This window comes from Ursus arctos, unplaced genomic scaffold (genome assembly GCF_023065955.2).
Source record: "Ursus arctos isolate Adak ecotype North America unplaced genomic scaffold, UrsArc2.0 scaffold_23, whole genome shotgun sequence".
NCBI lineage: Eukaryota > Metazoa > Chordata > Mammalia > Carnivora > Ursidae > Ursus > Ursus arctos.
The window spans coordinates 10150041-10175577 of record NW_026622908.1 but is presented as its reverse complement, the minus strand read 5'-3'; the positions used below and the strand labels follow the sequence as shown (position 1 = coordinate 10175577).

At 34.3% G+C, this 25537-nt stretch overlaps 1 protein-coding gene across 3 annotated transcripts in view; it reads right to left on the bottom strand.

Annotated features, from left to right (window-relative positions):
- The window catches only part of PRMT3 (protein arginine methyltransferase 3), a 125386-nt gene that overhangs the window by 70666 nt on the left and 29183 nt on the right, over positions 1 to 25537 (bottom strand). For all 3 annotated transcript variants that reach the window (XM_026512222.4, XM_048215285.2, XM_026512223.4), the window contains one exon: positions 11298 to 11397. In XM_026512222.4, coding sequence (XP_026368007.2) covers positions 11298 to 11397 — 100 coding nt within the window. The remainder of the gene's footprint in view (positions 1 to 11297; positions 11398 to 25537) is intronic.

Here is a 25537-nt window from a genome sequence, read left to right as displayed (position 1 = left end):
TCCCTCACCCTCTTCTGCCCCTCTCCCTGCTCACGTGCTCCCCCCGCAAAGATAAATAAATTAAAAAAAAAAAAAAAAGGCAAAACTGAATCTTCCAAGATCTTTCCAAATGCACATATGGGTAACTCCAGAGTTACAGAAATGGTTTCCAAGGATAAGGGTATGAAATGCAGTATTAATTTTCACTTTTTAAAAAGGTTTTATTTAGGGGCGCCTAGGTGGCTCAGTCGTTAAGTGTCTGCCTTCAGCTCAGGGCATGATCCCGGTGTTCTGGGATCGAGCCCCACATCAGGCTCCTCTGCTGGAAGCCTGCTTCTTCCTCTCCCATTCCCCCTGCCGTGTTCCCTCTCTCGCTGGCTGTCTCTATCTCTGTTAAATAAATAAATAAATAAATAAATAAATAAATAAATAAATAAATAAATAAATCTTTAAAAAAAATTAAAAAAAAAAAATAAAAAGGTTTTATTTACCCAATGTGGGGTTCAAACTCACAACCCTGAAATCGAGAGTTGCATGCTCTATCAACTGAGCCAGTCAAGTGCCCCAGTGAATATTAATTTTTAAAAGTGTTCCCAATCCCCATACCAGTTGAAAAAAAATAATTATAATTGGATATTCTACTTTAAAAATTACAACTAAAGTATTAGCTACTACTTTTGTTAAAGAGAATTATATCAGAGTAATATACATGTATATACATAACAATATATAAAGTATACTAACTTTTGTATAACACCAGACTGAAAATATAAATACATACATACATACATACATACCTAATATTTTTAAATAAGTCAAAAGCTTAAAAAAAGGTTATCTATTCACTAAGGGACAAAATAAATGGAATCACATCATTTCTTCATAATTAAAACACAAAATTAAACTAAATAAAGGAAAAAGTAAAATGTCCCAAAATGAAGAACAAGGAAATAAATAAATCTGATTGTATGTCACGTTGGTTACCTAACCAGCGAAAATAATTATTCCAAATGACCTTCAAACACAGTAGCTAGACTGTACACTTCCCATGAGATATATTCTAGAACAAAAGAAACTACAAAGAAATCTTCAAGTGCACGTAGAAGCCTTACTGTTAGTAATAAAGGTGGTATAAAATTTGTGAAACTACAATAGGCAATTACATGATAAAGTCAATAAGTAATTAGCATCATCTTAGAAATCAAGATTTTCTGTATGGAAGAAACACAAGAAAAAATTAAAAACTTTAAAAATTCCATAATCTTAATTTGGAAAAATCAGTAAAAAATCATAATTTTTCATATTAAAAAAGTAGCTACATCTGTCCACTAAAATAAACATAAATAAGCAATGACACTGCAATGAAAATTCATTACTCTGAAAATGGCAAATAGAAAATCCTGAGATTTTATCCTATTTTTCCCATTCAAACTATTGTTCATAATCAAATATTTGATGAGAGGAAGTATTTTCAGAATAATTTCAGCTAACAGAGAATAAATGGTACAGGCAGAGTATCATAATTTGCCAACTTTTAATGAAATAATGAATCCAAAAAATCATTTCCAATGGCTTCTAAAACCATTAGGTAGGTTTATAATGAATAGATTAGGCTGATAGCTCCAAAAGCCCCTGATCAACCTTAACATAATAGACAAACAGACATTGAGTCCCTTGATTCAATGCAACTGAAACTAACCACCACGCCCTCCATGAAGTATTCTCGGCTGGGGGGCGGGAGGGGGGGACGACAAACAACTTTAATTTATTAAACCTCTATTTCTGGACCCCATATTTCTGGTTTACAAGAAATACAAGGAATAGAAAAACATGTTAAGTGACACCATAAGGATGCAATCATCAAAATCTAGAATTAAAAAATTCTACAGGACAACTGACACAGTTTCTTCAAAGAATGGCAAGGAAAAAAAGGGAGGAGGTAAACGTACAGACTATAGATTTTAGACCTGATAGCAAAAGCATGATCCATAAAAATAAAAACTGATAAGTTGGACTTCATCAAAATTAAAAACTTTTGCTCTGTTAAGTGGACTGGCTATAGACTGGAAAAAATATTTGCAAACCACATATCCAATTAAGAACTAGTAAAAAAGAACTATCAAACTCAGCAGTAAATAAATAATCCAATTAGAAAATGAGCAAAAGACAAAGACATTTTACTGAAGAAAAGATACAGAAGGCATATATGCATATGAAAAGATGTTTAACATCATTAACCATTAGGGAAATACAAATTAAAATCACAATTAGATATCACTATACACCTATCAGAATGGCTTCAATAAAAAACAGTGACAATATACAATGTTGCCAAGAATGTAGATAGATGTTGCCACTGGAACAGTCACACATTGCTGTAAGAATATAAAATGGTACAGCCCTTCTGGAAAACAGTTTGGCAGTTTCTTATGGAACTAAACATGCAATTACCATATGACTAGCTATTGTACTCTTGGGCATATATCTGAGAGAAATGAAAACTTATGTTCACACAAAATTATATATACAAATGTTCATACAGCTTTATTTGTAATAGCCCCAAACTAGATATTCTTCAAAAGTTAAATGGTTAAAACAACTTTGGTATATCCATACCAACTTTGGAATACTACTTAGAAATAAGGGAGAGACTATAGATATGTACAATAATTTAGATGAATCTCCAGGGAATTAAGCTAAGTGAAAAAAGCCAACCCAGAAAGGTCACATACCATACAATTCCATTATTGTACAGTATGTGTACACATATTGCCAGAAGTTAAGGCTTGGGAATAGAAGAGGGAGGTGGGTGTGGCCATAAAAGGATAACAGGAGGGTTCCTTGTAGTGATGGAAATGTTCTGTATCCAATGGTATGAATATCAGTATCCTAGTTGTGCTCTTGCACCACAGATTTTCAAGATGTTATCTTGAAAGAAACTGGGTAAAGAGAACAAGGCATTTCTCTGTATTATTTCTTACCACTACATGTGATATAATCTACAATTATCTCAAAATAAAAAGCTTAATTAAAAAAAGATTATGAGACAAATTAACAAATGCAACATGCAGACATAACTCAGATCCTGATTCAAACAAATCAGATGTAAAACAATATACAAAATTCATTAAGCAATCAGGGAAATGTGAACACAGACTGACTATTAGAAATTTTTTTTGTCATATGGAATTGCAGCTATATCGGTAATTTTGTTAGGTTTAACGACATAATGAATAGAGGCATAATAAACATACATTTTTAAAGGTCCTCATCAGTTAAAAAAGATAGTAAAAAATATAATAGTGCAAAGATAAATAAAACAAAAATGGAAAATACTGATAATTGTTGAAGCTGGGTGATAGGTGCATAAGGTTCATTGAAACACTCGTTCTAAATTTTTTACATTGGAAATTTTCCCTAATAAAGTGTTTTTAAAAGTTAAAAAGAATGAATAAAGGTGGTCTGCATCTGTAAATGTCTCAGGTACACAGCAAAAAAAATGCCAAATTATTGGGGTAAAACCTAAGCACCAGAGAGTTTTCCACAGATAAAGTTCCTTAGAAAATATATAGCACAGTATCAAATAGTACTAAACACTCAAATAAACAAGCACCAAGCACCATGAATGAAGGCCAGTAGAAACAACAGTCAGCAAAAGCAGAACTGCAAAATTGTTGGATATTGTTTATGATTTCATGAGATTAAAAGAGGCTTGAAGATAAGAGTAACAAGCAAGTAACATTTTAAAAGAATAAAAGAGGATTCCTAGAAAAAAAAAAAACTGAACTAAAACTCAATAGGTGAGTTTAACAGATAATTAGAAAGAGCTTCAGAAAAAATTAGTAAGTTGGTAGACTGAACAGAAGAAATTATCCAGAACACAGCCAAAAAAGTCAAAACAATAGAAAATATGAAGGTGTGTAAGAGGCATAGAAGATAGATAAGTCTATAAATATGTAACGGAAATTCTGGAAAGATTTATCAAACGAGATACAAAAACTCAAACAATAAAAGAATTCTGATAAACTTAATACATTAAATGTTAAGAATGTCTTATTCATCAAATCACATCAAAAAATAATGCAATGACAAGCCATGGCTGCTAACAAACATAACTGATAGGGAATCCATCAGTTGTATCCATCAAGACAAGCTAGGTTATCCTACATTAACAAACAGTATCCAAATCATCACTGAAAACAAAAAAGATTTATTTCTTACATTACAGGCTGACAAGAGTCATTGCTTATTGTAATTACTCAGGAGTCAGGCTGACAGAGGGTTCATATTAATACAAGCTTCCACAATAACTGATGCAGAGAAAGGGGATATGGCAAACTGTGTACTGGATGTTAAACATTCTGTCTGAATATGACTTTCACTGGCCCAAGTAAGTCATAGGGCCACATTTGACTTTGAAGGGAACAGAGAGTTAAATTCTAATATGTGCCCAGAAACCAGGAGATGCAGAAAATATGAGAAGAGCCCAGCAACAGATTGGCAACTAGAATAAATAAGGAACTCTCTCAGGAAAATAATAAAAAAACAAAAATCCCCAACAGAAATATAGCCAAAAGAAATTAACCGAAATTTTACAGAATGCCCAAATGAGCCATAAATGCACTGAATGTGAGAACTGTTAGTTCTTAAACATTATTATGTATTTGAATTATGTACTCCCTCTCAAATTCTTATACAATTGCACTCTAGAATTTCCTTCTCTGGTTATGAACTAAACAAGGAAAAAAGAAATGACATCAAAACTGATATTCATAAGAAAAAAATGTAAAATGTGTGCTCTTCAGGGTTTAGTGGCTGTGCAATGAGGGTTCCTTAGAGCACCTCGTCAGCTTATGTGGAGAACAACAGTGCCAGTGCCTTTGCTTTATTAATGGTAGATTACCTCTCAAATATGGTAATACTTGAGTGTTTCTTCTTTTAACAACAGCATAAAGGATAATAATTCAGGAAAAAAAGTAATACTTAGAACTATTTTTAAAAATCACTTCAATGTCAGGACGGCTGTGCAGCTCCATCAGTTAAGCATCTGCCTTCGGCTTAGGTCATGATCCCAGGGTCCTGGGATCGAGCCCCACATTGGACTCCTTCCTCAGCGGGAAGCCTGCTTCTCCCTCTGCCTGCCACGCTCCCCCTGCTTGTGTGCACTCTCTCTGACAAACAAACAAACAAAATCTTTAAAAAAATCACTTGAATGTGGGATTCAGCTAAATCAGTCCTTAGAAATACTAGCTTCAAATGCCAAATATTAGACAAAGAAAAGCTGTAAATCAATGATCTAAGCTTCCATTTCAATAAGCTAGAAAAGAACAGCAAATCAAACTACAGAGAGTAGAGGGAAATAATAGAGATTGAAGCGGAATCGATACAATAGAAAATAAATGTTGACAGAGAAAAATCAACAAGGGCACAATTTGGGTTCTTTGAAAAGATCATTAAGCGACAAACTTTAAGCAAAAACTGATCAAGACAAACTACATGTCATTCCCTAATAACGGAGACTAGATTAAGCCTTGGGTTTGTTTCTGTCACCTACTTTTATTGGATAGAAGCACAAATTAATAAAAGTAAGACTGAAGACTGAATTCCTGAGAAGCCTCACGTTCACTCAACTTCATGTTACTTTAATTTGGGTATTCCCAAATAAATATTCTAGCATTAAAAATGGATAAAGGGAAGAGAATGGAAAATGGAGCAGACCAAATTGATGTGTCACCACTACTGAAAAATTTACCAAAATACATAATCTACCAAAAACAGGTCAGAAAAACACATTCATTCATAAGAACAGGTCAAAATTTACTGTAAGAAACTCCTGCCCTAATTCTCACTTCAACTAACTAAACGATGACTTCATAGTTCTGCCATCTAAATTTTGCCAATTTGGAGACTCTATTAAAGAAAATATAACATGTGAAAGATCTGTACCCCAAGAGAAAAAAACCTCAGAGGATAATTAGCTTCATCAAGCCCTTTTAAGTCAGTTTCAAAAAGCAGTGTACCTCATGGCTTCTTACCCTTGGCCCTTGAAGTATCTCGAATAACAAAAGAGAATGAATTGAAACTCCCAAGGAACTAGGAAGGACTCATTAAATCAGCCATGGAGGGCTCAAAACCTATGAAGGCTAATGTTTTATCTTAAAAATTTGTGAGAATTTTGCATTCCACGTCAAAGAAATACAAATAATGCTTTTTCCCTCCCAAATTTTCACACCATATCTAATCTGTTATTTTTCAAACACATGATTGGCAGGTTCTCTAAATCCAGGTTGAGATGTATATGAGCAAGTTTTCTTTATTACAAGTTGGTGGCATTTATATGATTACTCAATTCTTGTCAATCAAATATCTGTTCATGGATAATTATAATAATTACAACTAATTATAATAATTATAACTGTGCCAACTCAGTTACATAGGATAATCTAACTGTGTTTATATTAAACGCCCAAATGTCTGAAAATGCAAGCTATAAATTTTAGGAGCTTTCTTTCACTCATAGGTAGAAGTAAACAACATTAGTTCTTCTGCTTTAACAAAGGACTCACAAACCAAGGGGGATGCACTAAGAATGTTCTTCACCCAAGTGTTACTAGTCTTTACTTCATGTATATTACCATTTTCATATTTTACTTATTGAATAACCTAGTCAGGCAGCTCATTCATTAGTTACCAAGTGGTTAATAGACTACACAACTTTCAAAACCAAATAGCTAACTACTGAGATTTTATTATGTGCAGAAACTGCTTCAAGAAATTTATATCCATTAATTTATTTAATCCTCATAAAAACCCTATGAAGTCAGTATTACTATTATCTTCATTTTATTAAAGGAAGAAACTGAGGCACAGACAAGTTCAGCAATATGCCCAAGGCAACAGACCTAAGCAGCAAAACAGGGCGAAGGGTAAGGCAGTCTGACTCCAGAGCAACATTTCTAACCTTGTCATATGTTACCTCCCTGACTCCATGTGCTGTACAGAAAATTATAAATAAGATCATATCTATGGCCAGTAAATTCTACATGGTAAAGTTCTCTTATGGTGTACATTCCCTCATCATTTGCTAATGCCAAGTCCTGTGATAGAATCTGGTCATATCAAGTAAATCCTGCCTCCCAGTCTCGGGAGAATGGAAAAAGGTATATTAACAATTAATTACAATGCACTGTAATCTGTGTTGTTAAAAACAGACCAGGAAAGGTCACCTATCCTCATGGCAGTTGGCTGAAATGGCATGGCTTCATTGTCAGACCAAACTGAAGACAACTAAAACATTTCAACATCCACCAGTTTAAAATGTGACCTATGACAGGCGTCATGGGCAGTTTGTGGATTGCTGATAAGTCAAATCACAAGCCATGTTGTTTTTTAAATGATATCTTGAAATGCTATTCATCAACAATAAAGAGTATTAAATATGAACGAAAGATATCATTGTGGATGTGGATATGAGCATGCATGTGTATTACACAGATAAACCTGTGCTAGTGAAGATGGGGTAGGAAAGTTAATTCTCAAATTTCAAGGATACATCCAAGAATATTTGAGTAAAGAGAAATTTTAGGTAGCTTTTGTGAAAAGCAAACCGAGATAGAAAAATTGCAACAAGGGACTTTAGACAATTTGAAAGTATGTCAGGAATGATCATGACAATGAAATATAAAGTTCACCTAATGTGTAATTCTGCTGATAATCCTGATGACAGAAAAGAACAAAGGTGCAAACAAGAATCATCGCTGGCAAGTGTATCATATGATGCCAGGATCTTATCTATGCATTTACAAGTAGGTCATGCTGAAAATATAGATGGAAAACACTAACACACCAAATGAGTCAATCTGGCTTAACTGGTCTGTAGCACAGAATTAGGGACAGTAACTTCGAACAGTTTTATCAGGTAATCAGAAATAAGATTCATAATGAATGGCTCTGTTAGTAGAGTAAAATATGAAAAATGAAAGGAGATACTCATAGCCATAAATACTAACATCTTATAGAGATTAAACTGATTTAACTCATATTTATTTATTTCAGTTATTTATTTAGTATTAGCTAATTTAGTATCAGTTATTTATTTAATACCAGTTATTTATTTAACTGATAACAATTTTACCAAATGGAAATTCCATTCAATAAAAATGAAAATGTAAAATTAAAGGAAAGCCTAAATCTGGAAATTCATAACTTTAAGAAGCAAGTCATGGCTTATTAAATAATATGCTAACAGCAATGATTTGGCTTTTAAAATTACATTCTTAACAACATCTTCCAAAATAAAGCAAATCTCATGAATAGCTGTAGACCAAAAAATAGATCTAGATTAAGATGGAATAGTTAGTGGACTATAGGGGAAGAAAACAGACGTACATCTCTGCAACATACGATACCTACATTGCTACAGTGCATTACAAGTCCATTAAACAGCTGAGTCCAGTTTTTATGCAGAGTATATTCTTTTTTTGTCCTTTCTTGTTGAAAATATTTTTAAAAGAAAAAAAATGTACGCTATGGCTTAACATTATGTTTTTCTAGATTTTTGTATCATTACTGCCTTATGTGTAAAAAAAAAAAGCAAAGAGAGGATTCTTTGCAATATATTTTAGTTTTAAAATGCTGGTTCATGAAAATGTGGGTTTAAAATGGATTTAAAATATTCAGTCATTCATCACTTGCCCATCATTTCAGCCAAAGCAGGAGTATCTAGAAAATGTTGGATATATTTTAGAAAGCATACCTATTCCTCCTGTTTAATGAGGTATTGGGAATTTTCCAACTACTCAGCTCAGAAATCCTAGAAGTACCCAATTCAGAAGAGGACTTACAGGATTTAGAAAGTACTATAAATGTTATTGCCAATCCACAACGTCGACTCAAAACATTCCAACACAAGCCTATTTAAAAAGCTTAATGAAAATTTTATTAGGGAAATAAGGCTATCCAAAGTTGACTGCCTTAGAATAACTGCCATAAATTACAGTGTCTAATGTTCCACCTAACACATTTAACGTAATCTGCTAGACTTCAATTCCACTGACGTCTGTAAGGAAAGGGAGACAGTAAGATAATGCAAACTCTTAAGTTATACCCTTGTGAAGAGGAATAGGAAAGTTCTTAGTTAACACTTCCTGAATACACTGATTTACCTCTCTTAGTGAAGGGCTTCTGAAAGCACCTTGGTTCCAAACAACTGGCTTTCATTCCAGGTTCCGGGGACTCAGAAGTATTTGTATTATAATGCCTTCCTAATAAAGGCAGAGATCACACCTGACCAGTCCTCCAAAATGAAAGGTACCCTTTACATCCATTATAGTCTAGGCGAACAGAAACCATAGGTCACGAAAATAGAGAAAAACGAATGCAGGAAGTTGCTTACAGAAAGGATAAAAGATACGGTAAGCGATCAAGAAGGGACTGAGACAACCAGACATCAGCAGACAGCAGGAAGGAACAACCATTCCTAGGCTAGAGAGACAAAAGGAAGAAGCACTGCTACAAGAGTTCAGGGCCAGAGTCACACAGCGGACACTGGAATTACGACAGACTTGTCCAATGGGAATTGGAGTCACAAAAGAAATAGCTTCTGCCAGCAGTACAGCTAGAGGCAAACAGAAGCGAAGAAATGCCCTGGCTTCTCCCTTTCTTAAATCTCCCATCAGTGTTTCCCTTTGGGTTTCCCAAACCCCATGGAAGATGGCCGTCCCTGCAGAGTTAGCTCTCCTTCAGTACAGAAACAGGCAGGAGAAGAGTGTAAAATGCACCTGAGGACAAATAAGCCCAAGACCCGCACAGCTTTTCAATAAAGTTCATATTGTAAATGTGACGATCTCATAAATTCACTCAATCCAGCTAATTTTTTGTTATTATACCAACTGGCTCTAAGATTTCAATTGAATATTAGTACTTCTAGAGCATCTTTAAGATTTTGAAATGAAAATTCCTAGAACATCAATATCTAGAAGTGTAATTCTGCCAAGCAGGTCAAGAACTATCCAACTAACTATAATCAGATATGCAAAAACGTTCAACTGAGGTGACAGAAAGTTTAGTAAAGTCTGTCTCAGTTTGCTTATATCCTAATCTGGAGTAATTTAAGACATGCATTTTCCAAGAAAAGTAAAATGGTCCCTGGAGAAATGGGGATGCCAGCCAACACGTAGTATACACTATTTTAAATTACTGCTGAGCAAATGCCTCAAATGTGCTTTCTCCAAAGCACCTTTTTGTAGTCCTTAAAAAGATGCTAGATTTTTAATTTTATGTAACTAAGTCCACACCTTTTCACCCAATTCACAAAAGAAATCAGAGTGCTGATACAAATTCTTTGGTGTAAGAAAAGTAACGACATTGTGATTAAAAATTATTAAAAGCCAACCCTACCGTAAGAAAATCAACACACTCTATCATGTACAAGTGTAACTGCTAACAACAGTGAATGTCACCAGCTTGGGACTGAAATTTACTTATACGTTAAATATGAACATTTCAAAAGCTCCCTGAAATCCCTGCTATTTTTCTAGATTATTATGTTCATTAAAAATTTATAGATAATTATAAAGCATAATGAATTTTTTCCAAAAATTTTTGATAAATTCATTTAGTGAAAATATATGTATCAAACACAGGTTTCTTAAAAAAAAAAAAAAAAAGGCTTAAAAACTCCCCAAATAGTTTAGAAATCTTTATCTAGAAATACTAACTTGTCTTCATCAAATTGGCATATCAACAAGTCAAATCAGTTGTCAAATACCATTAGTTTTACTTTATATACATTTAAAAATAAACATTCTATGCCCTGACTTATGATTTCAAAAGCAAATTCTAAAGCTATATAACATATCTTAATTTTATTATTTTAATCACGCTAATAAATTCTCTTTTGTGTGATAAAGGACACTGACTACATGGCCTGACATAAGAAAGACAGGACATTTAGTATTAGAGCAAGAGTGGCAACATCATGTTAATTTTGATGAAACAGTCCTAGTAAGTCCTTACTAGTCCTCACAGGCTTTTCAGCAAACATATTTAGGTCTCTACAAATTGAGAAAATAGAAAACAATCATTCTTTATTATGATTTTAAAAGTAAAAGAGCTAATTTATTCTTTTTAAAAAGATTACAAATGGCCAGTAAATAAGTGCCATATCAGAATAAACCACCATAAAAAGATTGTAGCCGTTTTTAAAATAATGCCATTATTCTGCCATTTATCAAACATAATTAAATGCAGAAAACTACTACCTTATTCACTGCTTTCTTTTAAAACCAACACGAGTAGTTTTTTCTGCAAACACTTACCATCCACTCAGATATAATAACATCCACTTTTTCTACAGGAAGGCAAACTTCTTCAATCTTCCCTTTAATTAGTACAATAGTATCTTCAAGTTTATTTAGTCTGAAAATTATCATAATGAATTAAATTAGTATGTTAAACAGACTCAGAAAACTAGTCAAATTACATAATTTCTTGGTAACTGTTCATATTATTTTGTATGTTTGAAGTTTGTTATTCCTTGAGCACTAGAATTATTTTTTGACCACTGCATGAATGTCCAAGAATGTTTCCGATTAATCCGACAATACCCTGAACCAATATTGAAAACTTCAGCCTGAAAAGAGATCTGAATTTTATCAAGAATACATGTCAATAGTTACTGTTTTTTTTTTTTTTTTAAAGTGAGGAGTGGAGAGAAACATACAGACCAGACAACAAGAGTACATTTTAAAGGCAAGTTGTGTTTTGAGAACTAGAAGCCAGAAGCTCTTTATTTGTACTCTAGATCCTTTAGTAATTGTCAGCTAAGTGATCTTCACCAAATTATATCATAATCTTTTGAGCCTGTGTGCTCATGTGTAAAAGAGAATGATGATGTCTACCCCATCTACTTCACAGCCCTATTATGAGAATCGAATATTTGTGAAAGCAGCACATACTTCCTCAAATATTATATGCTGCATAAAACCTGACTATCTACTACAATCTTAAATTATTTAACCTTGTGCACTGACACTCATTAGGTATTTTTATATGCTTGATCTAAGACTAGTACATATTTTTCACCTTTTTAAATATGAAATAGACAACAGAGTTAAGATGATTTCAAAAAGTTAAAAGCAAGCTGCTAAGTTTATATCGAGTTAAATAAATAAGCTCTCAATCCTCAGAGGGTGAACATCTGAATTACAAAGGATTTTTTCTGCTAACAAAGGAGGATGTCTTTCCCCAACTTCACTGAGGTATTATTTACATAAAATTAAATATATTCATTTAAAGGGTAAATTTTGTTGACTTTTACAAAAGAGACATTTGAGTGATCACTATCATCATCAATATATAGAATATTTCTACCTCCTCGAAAATACTCATTAGTGCTCCTTCCCAGAAAATCCTCCTGTTCACAGGCAGTGATTTTTTTTTCTTTCACTACATATTAGATTTCTATTTTGTAGAGTTTCATATAAATGGAATTATAGCAAATGTACCTCTTTGTGTGTGGTTTCTTTTTTTTTTAATATTTTATTTGACAGAGAGAGAGCGCGTGCACGGACATGCACGCATAGGGGGTAAGCGCAGAGGAAGAGGGAGAAGCAGGCTCTCCGCTATGCAGGGAGCCCAACACAGAATGTGATCCCAGAACCTCAGGATCATGACCTGAGCTGAAGACAGACGCTTAACTGACTGAGCACCCAGGTGCCCCTTGTGTGTGGTTTCTTTCAATAACCATACTTCTTAGATTCATGCATACTTTTGTATGCATTCCTTATTGTTGCTTAGTACTCAACTGTGTGGATAAAACAATTTTGTTTATCCACACACCCGTGGATGGAATTCTGGATTGTTTCCAGCTTTGGGCTATAATTGAAAATGCTACTATAAACATTTCTGTACAAGTAAAATTGCTGTCAAATGAAAGTATCTAACTTCTAAAAAAGCTGTCAATCTGTTTTACAATGTGCATATACAATTGTATATCCCACCAGCAATGTATATGTACATTCTTGTTGCTTCACATCCTTGTCAACACTTAGTATTGTTAAGCTTTTAGATTTTAACTGTGTGATGAGATCTCATCATTGTTATAAACTACATTTTTCTAATGATCAAGCATTTTTTCCCATGTGCTTATTGTCCATATCCTACATTGCCTTTTGTTCCAATTTTTTGCCCATTTAAAAAATCAAGTCAGTTATATTCTTATCACTGAATTTTAAGAGTTCTTCACATATTCTAGATAAAAACCTTCTGAGATTTATGTGTAGTAAATGATTTCTACCACACTGTAGCTTTCTAATTTTTTTAATGGTATATTTTGAAGAGCTAGTTTTTAATTTTGATAATGACCAATTAATCATTTTTTTCTTTTGTGGTTCATTTCTGCCTACATCAAATCTTTTCACCTGTATTCTCTTAAAACTTCTGTTTCCATTTGAATTAATTTTCCACACAGTATCATGCTCATTTTCTTCCATAGTAATACCTATGGATATAGTGGAAAAACTATTACAAGAGATAGTTTCAACTTCCCTGCAGAAAAAGAATCACTAACCCATAAGATTACTTTGGTATTTTTGTCAAACATCAATTAACCATATATGTGTAAGTTTATTTCTTGACTTTCAGTTCTGCCTCAACATTTAAATATGCATCCTAATGCCAATACAACACTTTCTTGATTACTACAGCTTTAAATTAAGTCATAAAATCTGACAGTGTACATCCTTCAACTTTATTCTTCTATAAAAAAATTTTCTTAGCTATTTTAGCTCATTTGTTTCCATATGAATTTTAGCATCAGCTCTTGGTAATGTAATGCACTTTTCAGTGTTGATCTCTTAGACATACTTTGTTTAATTTACCCCTAAATGTTTGATGATTTGGGTTGTACTGTAAATGGTATTAAGTTTCAATTTCTACTTGTGTGGGACTACTAATAAAAAGAAGCACAATTATTTTTCACATTTTCACCTTAAATCCCATGACTTTGGGATTTCTAGTGGTTATTTTATACATTTCTTTTTTAAATATTCTATTCCTTCATTTTCTTTATAGTTAACATACAAGTTATATTAGTTTCAGGTGTACAATATGCTGATTTACTTTATGAGTTTCTTAGGATTCTACATGTATATGATCATGTCATCTGGGAGTCATAACAGTTTTACTTCCTTCAAATCTTTCATTTCCTTTTCTTGGTTTATTGCAGTCATTAGATTCCTTAAGACAACAGTGAATAGAAGTGGTGAGAGTGGACATTCCCTACATTCATTAACTATTATCAAATATGACACTAACTATCTTTATCAGGTAACAAAGTTCCCTTTTTGTTGTTTTGCTGAATTTTCCTTACGAATGAGTTTCAAATTTTGGCAAATAATTTTTCTGCACCTATTAAGATGATTCTATAGTTTTTCTTTCTTTTCTGTTAATATGATAAATTATATTGACTTTTAAATGTTAAACCTACCTAGCCTTTCTAGGATAACTCCACTTGGTCATAGCTTATTATCTTATTTATAAATTAATGGATTCAATTTGCTAATTTTCTGTTAAAAACATTTCCATCTCCTAGACTTACCATGGTGATTATTCTGTAACATATATAAATGTCTAATCACTATGTTGTACACCTGAAACTAATATTGTATATCAAATCTACTTCAATTAAAAAAAATATGTTTCCCTTAAAAAAGAAGGGGGTGGCTGCCTGGGTGCCTAGGTCGGTTAAGAGTCTGCCTTCAGCTCAGGTCATGATCCCCGGGTTTTGGGATCGAGTCCCACATCGGGCTCCTTGTTCAGCAGGGAGCCTGCTTCTCCCTCTGCCTGCCACTCCCCCTGCTTATAACTCTCACCTCTCTCTCTCACACTCTCTCCCTGGCAAATAAATATATAAAATCTTAAAAAACATATATATATATATATCCATCTATGTTCATAGGGATACTGGTCTGTAGTTTATTTTCTTGGACTATCTGTATGACTTCAGTATCACTGTAATTATCAGTCTTATAAATTATGTTGCAAAGGGTTCTGTCCACCTCTAAGAGTTTAGTATTACTTCTTCATTAAGTGTTATAAGACATTTGCTATTTGAGCCTACAGTTTAATTTGTGGAAAGGACTGTAATTAACAACTCATATATTTATTTATTTATTATATGATCTTATTTATTTATTTGAGAGGGAGAGATAGCGAGAGAGAGAGCACAAGCAGGGGGAGAGGGAGAAGCAGGCTCCCCGCTGACCAGGGAGCCTGATGCAGGGCTTGATCCCAAGACCCTGGGATCATGACCTGAGCTGAAGGTAGACGTTTAACAGACTGAGCCACCCAGGCACCCACCAACTCATTCTATTTACTAGATCTAGGTATATTCGGATTTTCTAATTCTTCTTCTTTTTTTTTTTTTTTTTTAAAGATTTTATTTATTTATTTGACAGAGACAGCCAGCGAGAGAGGGAACACAAGCAGGGGGAGTGGGAGAAGAAGAAGCAGGCTCCTAGCGGAGGAGCCTGATCTGGGGCTTGATCCCAGAATCCTGGGATCACGCCCTGAGCCGAAGGCAGACGCTTAACGACTGCGCCACCCAGGTGCACCAGATTTTCTAATTCTTCTTGAATCAATTATGATAACTTTCATTTTTCGGAGTATTTTTCCATTTTACCTAAATTGTCATTATCTATTGGCATAAAGGTGTTTGTAATATTCCTTCATTATCCTTTGTCTATAGGATCTGTAGTGATTTTCCCCTCTTCAATCCCAATATTGACAATTTGTATATTCTCTTTTCTTCTTGATAATTCTAGTTAGAGGTTTATCAATGTTATCTTCTTTAAATAAACTTTGTTTTCATTAATTTTCTCTATTGTTTTGTTTTCTATTGCACTGATCTCTGATCTTTACTTTCTTTCTTGGGTATATTTCACTTTTCTTTCTCTACCATATCTTAAGATGGAAGCTTACATCATGGATTTTATATGTTTCTTCTTTTCTAATATAAGCATTTAAAACTTTAAATTTCCTCCTGAGTATGGCTTTAGCTGCATCCCACAAATTTTGATACACTATGCTTTTAATGCAGTTCAAAATATTTTCTAAATTCTTTCTCTTGTTATTTCTTCTTTGAACCATGAAGTGTGCTATTTAACTGCCAAATATTTTGGGATCTATCAGCTATCTTTCTGATTTATAATTAAATTTCAGTAAGCCAAGAAGCTAAGTCTATAAGATTCAAATTTTTTTCAACTTATTGAGACTTCTTTTTGTCTTACATGTAATCTAGTTTGATGAATTTTCTATGTGCACTTAAAAAGAACATGATTCTGCTATTTTTTGATAAAGTGTTATGTAAGTGTCAATTATGTCTTCTATACTTCTATTCATTTTATATCTACTTGTTCTATCAATTACTGACAGAAAAGTACTGTTATCTCCTAACGTGATTATAAATGTGTCTATTTCCCCCTTAATTTCTGTCAGTTTTTGCTTCCTGTATTCTGAAGACTTTATTAGATGATTATAGGTTTAATATTATCATATATTCTTGATTATTTAATCCCTTTATCATTATGAAATATCCTTTATTCCTAAAGTTTTATAATGTTTTATTCGTATGATATTTATATATTCACTTCAGCTTTTTAAATCTTTTTAAATGATCTGTGTTTCCGTATCTTTTTCCATTCTTTTTCTTCTAGCCTATAGTATTTTTATATTTAGACTGGATTTTTTGAAGCTAGAAAATAGACGGGTCTTACTTTTTATCAGTCTGAAAATAAATCCTTTCTTCCTTCCTTTTCTTTTCTTTTCCCTCCCTCTCTCCCTCCTTCCTTCCTCCTTCTCTCTCTTTCTCCCCTCCCTCCCTCTCTCTCTCTTTCTTTCCAAAACAGGTGACTGGTCCATGGCTGAAATGTATGGACAGCCATACTAGAGCATTAATCACACCAACCCAGAATCACCATGCAGAGAAAAATATCTCCAAGATAGAAGCAGAATATATTTTTGAACAAACCAACACCATTTTGATTTTGTTTGGCTACAGCCACAAGTGCACAATGAAGAAAATGTTAAAGAATTAGTTCAGGAAGAAGGAAAATGATCTGAGACAATCAGTGAAATATGAAGAGAAATAAGAAAAGAGGATGGACCTATGGGTGAGTGAATCCAAAGGATCATGAACCACAGATTTTACCCAGGGTCAAGCTTTACAAACAATTTCAAAAAAATACAGGCAAATAAGAGGTCCTAATTAGAGAGAAGTCTAGGACATTAAAGGCAGCTACTTTGGTCTTTCCTTCTCTATGTCAGGCATTTACTCTCTCACCTACAGTAGACAAGTAAGGAGGCCCTCTCCATGTACCAGATTACTCCCTCCTATATGAGTCTCCTGATTGCTAATATCTTTGAAATTATTAATGAAGCTTAATACTGGGTAATATCTGAGTCTACTAGAAAATATGTTAGCTCAGGGTGGTGCTACTAGAACTCTCAAACAGATCCATGAATCACAAAGGCTCAGAGCACTTTCTAAACCAGGAAAAGCCTCGAGGGGACTAAAAAAATAGACGGATCTAATCCTCAGATGGTCACCTAGACATCTTTGGTATGAAAGGGGAAAACTCAGCCTTGGCGAAACTGGCCACTGGCCTGGTAGGGATCGGTAGGCAGAAGGGAAGACAGTGAAAAATTCTATTCTCTGGCTGTTACTAGCATGTCTGATAAATGCTAGTCCTTTCAGGAAAGAGATAATGGCAAGAGAAAAAAAACCTATTTAAGAACAGTCTTTCCTCTCACTGGAAGGTCTCCTTGTGCTTATATGGCTACCTGGGCAGATGAAGTATCCATTAGGAAAGTAATGAACTTAAGGCTATGGGTTATCCCAAAGATCATACAGGTAGATGGAGGACAAGGTCAGAGGACTCCTGAGTGTTGAGAGTATTTTGTGAAAGAAATAGGGCATTTCACAAAGACATACCAGAAAAGCCTAGTGAATCATTACTGGCACGGACAATCAGGAGGATGCATCACTATTTTACATACAACAGAGTAGAAAAGATTATTTGGGTTGATGATAGATCACTGTGTTGTGGTGAACAGGTGCTTCTAGTGGTATAACAACTAAACGGCTCAGTAAGTAAAAGCTGGGCTACGGTGTACCTACCCCATGAGGGTAAGTGCTCTGCCCTCTTCCCAACACACAGAGAGTCCTCTAAAGCAGAAGGAATGCTGAGAGTGCAAGTAAACTTAGACTGGCTTTACAATAACAATATAATTGAATGGTATTGACAGAGATGATGATAGATGTGGAACTCAGTGACTCCTCATTCTTGAGCATTTTATGCAACCGTGTAATATGTAATCAAGAGGTAGTATCTGATTATTTTAATTATCAAGAATGGGACTGCATGATGTTGCTGACATACAAAAGAAGGAGGGGGGATCAACAAAAGAAAAAATGGAGGAAACAAAAACCAGCCCACTAAGAACAATAGTTTAGATGGCTCTGGAAAAACAGTGTGAAAAAGAGGAATTAGATGAGGCCTCTACTAAGGAGTTAGTAACAAGCTTTGTAGAGGATGGTTCATATCCTAGTAGGGTCATTACGGTCTTTATAGGCTTATTCTTAGCAGAAATTATTGCAGAAAATGTTATAAGAAGTTAAAACAGCTGACTCGCGATTTATGCACAACCTTTACTGGGGGATATTCAACCTGTGGGTGAATTTTCCATTAAAAGTGGCTTAATGTCCTTGCATTATCTGGGAGGTTAGAAATATTAACAATACACTTGGATATATTTTAATTTCCAACGTCTAAGTGTTTCATGTTCCTTATAAAAATACAATTGATTTTTGTACATTAATTTGTATTCAAGCATCTTGATAATTTTATTATTGGAATAATTTATTTATAGTTTATTTCTGAAGTCCATATCCATAAATATACCATTAGTGAATATGAATAGTTTTCTTTTTTCATTTCCAATTCTCATAGCTTTCTTTTTATTGCCTTGCTGTACTGGGGTCTCCTTTACAGAGTTAAACAGAAGAGGTGATGGCAGGTATCTCTGTCTTGTTTCTGACCTTAAAGCAAATGCTTTCCATGCTTCATCAAGATATTGCCCACAGGGCTTGTGTTTTTTTGTAGATACTATAGATCATGTTAGGACATTCCTTTTCACCTCTAGTTTGCTAAGAATTGTAATACATTTATATATTAAATGGAGATGGAATTTTATTAAACCATTTTTCTGCATCTATTGATGATCTCAATAGACTGTTCTGGCTGATGTTATCATACTTAACCAACTCTATATTCTTGGGATAAACTTTACCTTCCAATATATTGCTCAATTAGTTTTCTAATATTTTGATTAAGATTTTTGCATATATGTTCATGAATGAGTAACCTGTAATTTTCTGTTCTACCGCCTTAATAGAACTTCAGTATAAAGGTTATATTGCCCTCATATATGGGTGCTTGATTCTTGACAAAGATGAATGACACTGCAAAGAGGAGAGGAAAGAATGGTCTCTGTAATAAGTGAAACTGGGACAACTAGGTCATTTAAACAGATTACCGAAAAAAAAAAAAAAAGAATAAAACTGGATCACTACTTCATGCCATATACAAAAAACAATGCCCAAGAGATTACAGGCCTAAATGTAAAAAGCACAACTATAAAGTATTTACAACAGAATATAGGCGAATACCTCAATGAGGTTTCTTACTCAGCTCACAAACAGCCTTAAACAAGAATGCTGCTATGTGAAAATTGAGAATTTCAGTACATCAAAGACACTATGAAGAAAGTGAAAAGGCACACAAGAATGAGAGAAGACATCTGCATTATATAAAACCTCTAAACAACTAAAATTTAAAAAATACAAAGATCGCCTACAAATAAAGAAGATCTAACTCAACAAAAATCTGAGAAAAGATATCAATAGATATTTCACTTTCAGGAAACTGAAATGGCCAATAATCACCTAAAAAGGTGCTCAGCCTCATTAATAATCACAGAAATGCAAATTTAAATTGCAATGAGGTGCTATAAGACCAGCTGGAAAAAAAAGGAAGACAATACAAACCAGAACCGTTGTGTACAAAAAGTTTGTAACAGAATTTTTCATAATAGCTCTAACCTGGAAAATCTAAAGAATGTCCATCAAGAACAGATCAAATTGTGATATAGTCATCAACAGCATTCTTTACAATAATAAACATGAATGAACTCCAGTTATACATACCATGAATGAACGCCAAAAAAAAAAAGTGTTGACCAAACAAGCTAGACAAAAAGAATGCATAATACATTTCATTTATTTAAAAATCAGAGTTGAGTAAACTAAACTATCTTAAATGGATGGTGATGTGATTAAAGTATAAAACAAACAAAAGAAGTAATTACTATCAAAGTCAAGATGGTAACTCCTCAATCAGGCAAGGGCAGCATCTGACTGAAAAAGGGCAAAAGGAGGGTGGGTGGGATTCGATCTATAGGGTGGTAATGTTCTATTTCTTGTTATTTATGCATACTTATGCATATAACATTATTTACATTTATGCACTTTCAATATATATATTTCACACAAAAGTTTAAAAAAAGGGATGCTTTATCATATTTGGGTTTTTTTTTCCAAATAAGTACTTGATAAAATTCTTTCTGATAAAACGGCTGTAGTTGCTTACTATTTACTGAAATATTTATTAAAGCTCTAACAGTTACAAACACTTCAAAGGAAACAAAAATGTTCCCATTGTCTAGAAATACCTTCCGAATGCTAATGCTGAAACAAGATGTGTTCTGTAAGAGGCCATCTGCTCAGGCTGTTTATTGTCTGCTACAAGTCATAATCCTACTTGCATCAGTAATTACTTGTTCAAATATAAATATAACAGGAAAGATTAAGATTTCAGGCAATATACAGAAAAAAGACAAAGGCCGTAATTCCCAGTAATTCTGTATTAAACAGCTCAACACAGATATTCACACAGATAACCTCTTTCCTGAGACTGCTCATCTTAATCACCACCTGATTTCCCATTCATGAAAAAAACTACACATTTTACTGACTTTTCTCAAGTGGCTACTCACTAAACCTTTCGTTAGCATAAAAACATGCCAAATGAATTCCATCTCTAGAATCACCTGCTCAGAAACTAGCACTGCTTTAATCTATAGAAATATGACACTATAATAAGAAGGGTATTTTAAGTAAGTCTTTTTTTTTTAAAGATTTTATTTTTATTTATTTATTTGACAGAGATAGAGACAGCCAGCGAGAGAAGGAACACAAGCAGGGGGAGTGGGAGAGGAAGAAGCAGGCTTCCAACAGAGGGGCCTGATGTGGGGCTCGATCCCAGAACGCCAGGATCACGCCCTGAGCTGAAGGCAGACGCTTAACGACTGAGCCACCCAGGCACCCCTTAAGTAAGTGTCTTAATCCAATACGTACTGAAATCATCTATTTTTCTGAGTGAAAATTTTGTTAGGAAATAAGATGGAAAGTATTGGTCATTCTATCATAAAAGTAGGAATTTAACTTTTGTTTCATGATACAGAACATCAGCACGACTAATTATCTTTTACTGGACATACAGAGATGAAAGACAGTCCACATACTTAAGAACATGGTCTAAGGGAGACAGAACAGTAAACAGCACAGGGTATCACAGAAGCTTATATAAAAAGCCCTTAAGTAAGTGAGGGACACTTGAGTTTAACCACGAAGACAGAGCACCCACAAAGACATATATATGGCAAATTTGAGGCTCTATAAATAGTTCATTATGATTAGAGCTACAAGAAGTATACAGTGACAAAGGTGAGAGGTACAAGTGATACTAGAGAGTCTAGATTTTATTTAAAGGCAGTAAAAAGTCCTTTCAGGATTTTTTAGAATGGGAAACACAGGATCAAATGTGGAATGTACTTCTGTCCAATGTGACTTAGATTAAAGACCTGGTCTAGGTCCAAAGAGGAACATGGTCTAGTAGGGAGACAAATGCGAACAGCATAAAGCATCATGTAAGTTCATGCAATGAAGACCTCTAATCAAGTCAGTGGCATTTAAAGTTTGTGACAAAATAATTACAAAGTTCATCTAGAAGAATACGTAAGTGCTAGCGAAGGGCACGGAGGGTATATCCTGATATAAAAATGGGTAAGGCTTACATAATATTACTTTGCTTTCATTTCACTGTGGCATCCAAGCACAGATACTTCCCTTTTGTTGCCAAAGCACACGGAAATGACAATAAAGCAATGTAAAATACAACAAATTGATAAATGCATAAAGATTTTATAAGGTGATATCAAAGAAGCAAAGATTCTGATAATTTAGTGGGAGAAAAAGGGGGATTAAATTGTACTGGTTAACTTGTCAAGAAGGCTCCAGTGCTTGGTGCACAAAGCAGAGATTAGAATGGAGGTGGAAGCCATTCTTTACAACACAGAGCCCTGGAGTTAAGAGGTATACAAAGTAGAAGTGACACTGAAAAATCAACAGAAGAAAGGGAGGTCTCCCTCCACTCCCCTCAGAGACAAAACATATTCCAGCTACCTTTATTAAAAAATCTAGTCCTCCATTCATAAATGCAAACAAAAAAACAAGAATTCTTTTTTTTTTTTTTTTAAAGATTTTATTTATTTGACAGGGAGAGAGAAAGAGAATGAACACAAGCAGGGGGAGCTGCAGAAGGAGAGGGAGAAGCAGGCTCCCCACCAAGCAGGGAGCCCATTGTGGGGCTCGATCCCAGAATCCTGGGATCATGACCCGAGCTGAAGGCAGACACTCAACAGACTGAGCCTCCCCAAAAAACAAGGATTCTTAACCATTTGAGACAAAGGGCAGATGTAAGTACATCCCATGAAAAATAAATACTACCAGGCAGATCATTTCAGATGCAGGCCCCAGACATGGAGTCAGAATAAGGCTTGTATTCCTTGAATACAATGAACTGTCTCCCTCCCAAATATATCATTTGTGTTTACAGGTGTGTAGCTGTGGAATTACTAACATTGAGAACGTTTATTGTTTAAAATTAGCAATAACTCAGGTTCTAATACAATGAAAAAAAATGATGAAAGGAATTGTCTGGATTCAAGCTGAGAAAATGGGCTTTCAAGTTTGATGCTGATTTACCTTTGAATGTTTGATGTCCTGGTTCTTGAAAATTCATTAATGTATAAATTCATTCATTAAATAAATATTTAAATTGAATACCTACTATGTGTCACATTACCCTTCCTGGTAGTAAAAAAAAAAAAAAGAGAGAGAGAAAAGTCCCTGTCTAACCTTGAGTAGCTGAAATTCTGGAAAAACATACATTTCTGTGTATTTCATCTCCTGACCTAAAGCTTTAAAACGCCTTACAAAATGCGGATAATGATCTCTCATCCTAGGATCACAGGTAATCTTTAGTTTCTTCTTTATCATCTCTTATGTTCTCCCAATACAAAACACGTCCTTTTCCCCCTTCTTTTTTTAGAGGGGAAGAGAATTGAGCAAGGAAAACAGTCTGGCTGCCCTGGAGAGAACGGATGACAGCTACTGGGAGGCAAAGGCAAAGCACAAATAACCGAGCCGGTTACACGCAGCTGTATGAGTTCAGGTGAGAAATGTAAGAATGTGAACTAAGACACGGATTCAAGACACGTCAATGATAGACAAGGAATGGATGTGAGAAACTTTAAGGATTCTCAGCTAACAGAATTCTCTCCAACAGGAATGTTGGTAAAAAAGAAGCAAAGGTCAAGTATGAATCCTAGGTTTTCAATTTTTATGCATGAGAAAAGCATTGATGCAGTTCTATTCTCTCAGGTCTTATCTCTGTAACCGTGGCAATAATTCTTGAGCAAACTCTAATGAAACTCCTGAACATTCACATAGTTATTGGGTAATGATGATATTCTATACGCCCCAAGCCCTGGATCAAGATAAACCAGGATGACAGCATGTTCAAAGTAAACATGAATATTCCTGATGTGCACCTGGTGTCTGACACGCATTTACACCATGGGGGGGTCACAGAGCAGGCGCCTGCATGACCAGCTCTCTTTGAGAACTATGGACTCTAAGACTCGAGCAAACTTCCTTGGGTAGACAGGTCTGCAGCTAGAGAGAAAAGTACATCTGTGTGACTCTTGCAAAGAAAGGATTACTTGAGAGCCTCTACATGACCTCTTTACTGATGGATACCTTCTTGCTGTCTCTGAACTATGTCTTTATATAATAAATACAATAAATCTATAATAAATAAATAAATAAAGCTATAATAAATCTTAACTGTGAATACAACTTTATATTGAGTTTTAGGAGTTTTCCCAGTGAACCACTGGACTGGTGGGTAGTCATGAGACCTTCAAAACAGGATCACTGAGTGGACAGGAAATTAAGGCTTTGGAGGGGTGGGAGAAGAAATGAATTTAACTTTCTTGTACAGTGCTTTGATCACCTTCATTAGAATTCTATGGTTTTTGAGCAGCAAATATGTTTTCACCATTTTAGCCTCATCAGCAGTTCAAAATTCTCTGCAGCTTTAATTCACTCTTCTATGTTATTTCTATTAAATTTAGAAGCAAAATATGAAGGAATATCCTTACTTCAAGAATTTATCCTGGTATATTTTGTGATCATGTTCCAAATCTGATATAGGGGTCACCACTATCTTTAAAATCATTATGTTAAGTTCATTCTCTCAAAGACCTTTACTAAGCATCAGCCCTGAATCAGACACTTTGCTAGGTGTTCAGAATAAAAAGATTAAGAAAATATAGCTCCTGTCCTAGAATCTAGAGGACACTTACATAAACATGACAACAGATCAAATATTCTCTAGGCTTTTATTAATGTTTCATTTCTAACAGTATTCTAGATACAGGCAGTATAAAAGATTGCATCTTTGATGTCATAGTGAGACTAGAAGTACTGCACTGTAGCTGTATGATGGTTCAACCTTCTCATGAAAGCTCCTCTGCAATGATATGCAGAGTCTGAATAATGAGCTAGTCCATGGCTGAGTCAATGAGAAGCCAAAGGCAGCCTGAGTAATCGTAAAAATATTACCAGGAGCTACTCCTGCTTCCTGAGGGTGAACACAGTATACAACTGTCTGGCAAATTCAATAGCTTTGCTATCCTTAGGTAAGTTTATGTTTCTAAAATGATCATTCACTGCAGAGTTGAGAGTATGACAGCAGGAATAAGAAACAATCTTTCATTCCTTCTGTATTTCACTATTTGCCCCTGCTAATATAACATCTTTGAAAACCCATATTCTACTTTATTCATGTCTGCAACCTCAAAACTGCAAGCCTAACCTTCTTCTTAAGCCCAAATATATATATGATATATATATATATATATATATGATATATATTATATATAAGCCCTAATACGCATGTCAGTATACATTAAAATCAGTACCTACTCCATTCTAAACTCATTTCTTTAGAAATAATAGATCTCTTTTTAAAATAAAGGGATACAAATTATTTTATCATATTTTGAACATAATTCAAGGACTGTAAACTAAATA